Here is a 4,164-nt window from a genome sequence, read left to right as displayed (position 1 = left end):
ACCATGTGGTCCGGGTGGCCGCGGGGTCCAAAAAGACGAACAATCTTGTGGGTGCTAGTCATGACATCGTATCCCATAGCATACAATTCATAGCCGCAGTGTGGCAGCGGTGGTGGGAGCTTTAGAACTTCTCCCCTGAGAGGATTGACTAGGAGGAGTTCATGATTTGCCTCTTTCTCCTTAAACAAAAGCAAGCCGTACGAAACAAACTCAAACTCTAGATTGAATCCGTTTCCAATGGAGTTGGAAATGTCAAAGGCAAATTCATTAATGGGCGACAATGGATTTAGAGCTTGCAAGGTGATTAATTGGGAGTTGGTAAGAACCATAACATGAGGCGGGTCTAAATCTTCATAATTGGACGTAGCAATATACTCTGAATGCTTGTGAGCAAAAGATGGGCAGTCAACTAAGCTACGCAAGGTCTTAGAGACACAAAGCAAAGAAAACAGTGATCTTGTGGGCAGCCTCAAAAGGATTGCCAGGAGGATCTCCAAGGGGAGGTCCATCAACTGCGTCTGCGTTGTGCTCTCGTTGCATTGCTTCATCATTATTCTCTTCTTGCTCCTCCTCTGCATCTCCTCCATAGTCCTAGCCCAGCTAGCCTCCTTCCACCCTTGCTTATTTACCTGCTATTAACCAAACAAATCAAAGATTCAATGAGGAAACTAAGCATCCACAATCAGAAACAAAACTTATTTCGATTAACAAAACAAGAGAAAGAGAGACAATGTGTCGTCTGATGAGTCATATGTTGTGGAATTGAAGAGTTGGATTTGTATATATATAGAGGTTTGACGATCTCTTTTTCTCCAAGGAATCGGGGGAGGCCTCTATTCTATCCTTATTCAATCTTGGTTGTGTTTAGTCGGTCTTTGCCTTTCTTTCTTTTTTTTCTTTTTATTATTATTATTATTATTATTTAATAAAAGTAATTGAGATGGCATTTGGTATTCTATTTAACTATGGAATTCAAAAACTTTGATTTTTCTTAAACACAATGAGTTCTAAAATTCATTTTTTAGATTCAAAAACTTGTTTTGTATCCTATTCAAGTAGGGAACTCAAAAACTTAAAACAACAAGAGGACTTCTAAAATCTGTGTTTTAAGATTCAAAAACTTGTGTAGACACGTGGACTTAGTTAAGTTGACTAGAGCGGATGTGCTCCCTACTCTGCACCCGAGTTTGAATCCCCATCACCGTAGTTTAGATTAGTTTAAAGTATAATATCGCTTGTATATAAAAAAATTTCAAAAAAAAAAAAAATTCAAAAACTTGTTTGGCATGCAACTTGAAAACAGTTTCTAGAATACCATACATGCACTGAATTAAAGTTCTATTTTTAAGTTTACAAAGTTGAATTCAAATAAAATACCAAACATGCACTGAATCTTTATTGTTTTCTATCAGGGAGTAATATAGACACATAATACACATCTGCTTAATTAAAATTCATGAAAAGAAACACATAATTAGGATGAATGCACAGAGGGACAAGAGGAGTCATGCGACCCCGTGGCGGCCGAAAAAGATGGCTATGGAGGTCCTCAGACGACCTCGTTGGTTGGATGGTGTGTGACCCCAAGGTGACCAAGAAACTCCCTAGTCCCCGTGGACCAGAAGAACGGGATTGGTGTATATATATCCTGCACACAGTATTATACCTAATTGTACAAGGGATACCTTAATCACTTCATCAAAACAACACCAGAAAATTGACCCGAATCATCTGTTCCTCCAGCAGCACGCATGCCACGGATTATCATTGACCTCTGGGAAATTGTTGAATAGAACAGAGAGCATGTGATATGCAAGAGAAACATTTAAACAAATAAACAGAAAAGAGAATTTCTTGAGCGAAAATTGACCAATGAATTTTAAGGATATGTCTTTTAGGACAATAACTTAATTTGGGGAGATTTTGAGCCGAATGCAGTGTTTTGATTCAGATGAACGTTTTGATGATATAAACAGAAAAATAAGTAGGCCTCTGTTACAGCATATGTAGAGGATTTGAGTGCTGATCCTCTTCTTGTGAAAAACCAAGTGGGATTGTATATGTGGTTTGAAGTTAGCCCAGAATTGACATGGGGCCAATGTTTACTCTTTGATTCTAATGAAAGGAAGATCTGAGTGCTGCAAAAGAGGAGAAGTGAGTTTCCAAAGAGTAACAAAAGAGAAGTATATTACAAACTTATGCCCCCAAAATCTATTTGAGCACTATATTTAAGCATATTTCAGTATTCAACCCAAGAAACAAACATCCAAGGTAAAAAAAAAAAAAGTAGATGGGGGGTCGGGTCGAATCGAATCCAATGAAAAGTTTGCCAATGTGCTTGAATCGTGGTCATTGATACTATATTGTCGACATAATTAAACAGATGAGATCCAGTTTAAGTAGTTGGGACTTGGAAGTCATGAAATTAATGAGTTTGTTGACATACACTATCCACAATTGTTCGAAACTGATTAGTTTCTTAGCTCTGTCCTAAGAAAATCAGCATTGATGATTCATCGAAGCACCAATATGTATGCCGATCCAGAGAAGAAATTCGTCAAGTTATTTGAATGGAAGCTAATGAAAAACACACACATATGTACTTATGTAGTTATTTGAATGGGGCTTAACCACACCGTGGAGACAAACCAGTGCTCTCCAGATGACTAGTGCTGCTCTAAAACAAGAAACTATCTTCAAATAACCAAAAATAAAAAGGAAAGATTATTTTCGTAGTCAATTAGAAAAAAGAAAGAGTGTGACAACAGGGAAATTTATTGAGTTAAAAGAAAGGAAAAAAAAAAGGTAACAGTGATCAATCTATACATTAGCTTAATTGGTAGCTAAGACGTTTGTAGTCTTCTATACTTTGACCAAAGCATTACAGTTGTTTCCTGCAATCTCTACCCATGATCCATGAATACCGTATTTATCGGCTATTTCTTGCACAGTTTTCATTTTTTCGTCACTTCGAGGATTTGTATCTGCAAGCTTCTTCATCATCATGACATCCACACCACAATTAGGTCGTATGTTCGTAGCCGCAGAGACAAAGGTCTTTCCATATTTCTTCTTGAAAATATTCTTAAGTGTCACCAGTTCTGGAATCTCATGAGAGCACTTTTTGGCTGCAAAGACTAGACTACTTATCCCTTCTTTCAAGTTCTCTGGGCATTCCCTCACCTCTTTGATGGTCGACAGTCTGTCCACAACCATATCGCAGAAGGCCTCAATGAATTCGTACGCAACGGAAACATTCTGCTCTCTTATAACCCGTTTGATCAGGACATGAGCAGGGCTGGCAATAGGGTCTTCGCCGGCCCGAAGGCGACTTGCGATGTCACTCTTCATCTTAGCCACCTCATCTTGTTTCTTCTTTTGCAAGACTCGCGCTTTTACCACCACTGTCTCCACCGTCTCTTTGCATTCGGAGGAGTTGAAACCGCAGCAAAAGAGCTTCATGATGAGCTTCATCTTGGTTTGGAGGAGGAAGAGGAGGAGAAGAAAGCTTGGAAAAGGCAACTTCAAACCACACCAATGAGAGCTTTGAGTGAAACTAGTTATGAGAGAGTGGAGTTATATAGAGAGGGAGCTGAATTAAGAAAAGGAAAGCCCAAACCAATTTCCTTTTAGGAATCCCTTTCTCTTTAGGATATTGGACCTTAATTAACAAGACAAATTCTACAGTGGCCCATAAATCCCACCAACCTGTACAACGGTGAAGGAAGAATGATAAAAAGCAAAGCAAAAAAGCTGACAGCCCACAACTTTACAAACAGATTAGGTCGGAGTTCCAACTACTTTACATCGCATCCTCCTCCTATGAAAAGAGAGAAACTCTTCACCGCAAGTGGACTAGTGTCCCCGACAGGTGACATTGGGAGATCCAACTCCTCCTTCATCTTCCTTACAAAGCCGACTGCATATTCGAGGGCGGGCTCTCGTGTGTGTGGACAAGGATACAAGAAAACGTATCGTCAACCTTATCCTTGGCCAATTCACAGAAACCATTCAGACTACTCCCACACAATATTATGTACTTTGCTTTGCTCTCCATATCACTAACGCGTTCGATCTCGTAAGGAATGCCCGTTGCCATAGGGAAACGCGTCGAATGAATCATACAGCCTTCATAACGGAAACGAAGATCGCCCACAATACTGC

At 39.5% G+C, this 4,164-nt stretch overlaps 2 protein-coding genes across 2 annotated transcripts in view; both read right to left on the bottom strand.

Annotated features, from left to right (window-relative positions):
• LOC117638356 (putative F-box protein At3g21120) overlaps positions 1-587 on the bottom strand; it is a 924-nt gene extending 337 nt beyond the window's left edge. Inside the window, exon 1 of the mRNA XM_034373488.1 lies at positions 1-587. This exon is cut by the window's left edge and continues 337 nt beyond it. Within this exon, the coding sequence (XP_034229379.1) occupies positions 1-587 (587 nt within the window).
• A 2,275-nt stretch (positions 588-2,862) lies between these two features.
• Positions 2,863-3,474, bottom strand: LOC117638355 (IST1-like protein). Its single transcript, XM_034373487.1, has one exon. It carries the CDS (start codon positions 3,472-3,474, stop codon positions 2,863-2,865), a length of 612 nt encoding a protein of 203 aa, XP_034229378.1.
• Between the last annotated feature and the right edge of the window lie 690 nt (positions 3,475-4,164).

This window comes from Prunus dulcis, chromosome 8, assembly GCF_902201215.1.
Source record: "Prunus dulcis chromosome 8, ALMONDv2, whole genome shotgun sequence".
In the NCBI taxonomy this organism is placed as follows: Eukaryota; Viridiplantae; Streptophyta; class Magnoliopsida; order Rosales; family Rosaceae; genus Prunus; species Prunus dulcis.
This window is presented reverse-complemented; position numbering and strand designations above follow the sequence as displayed.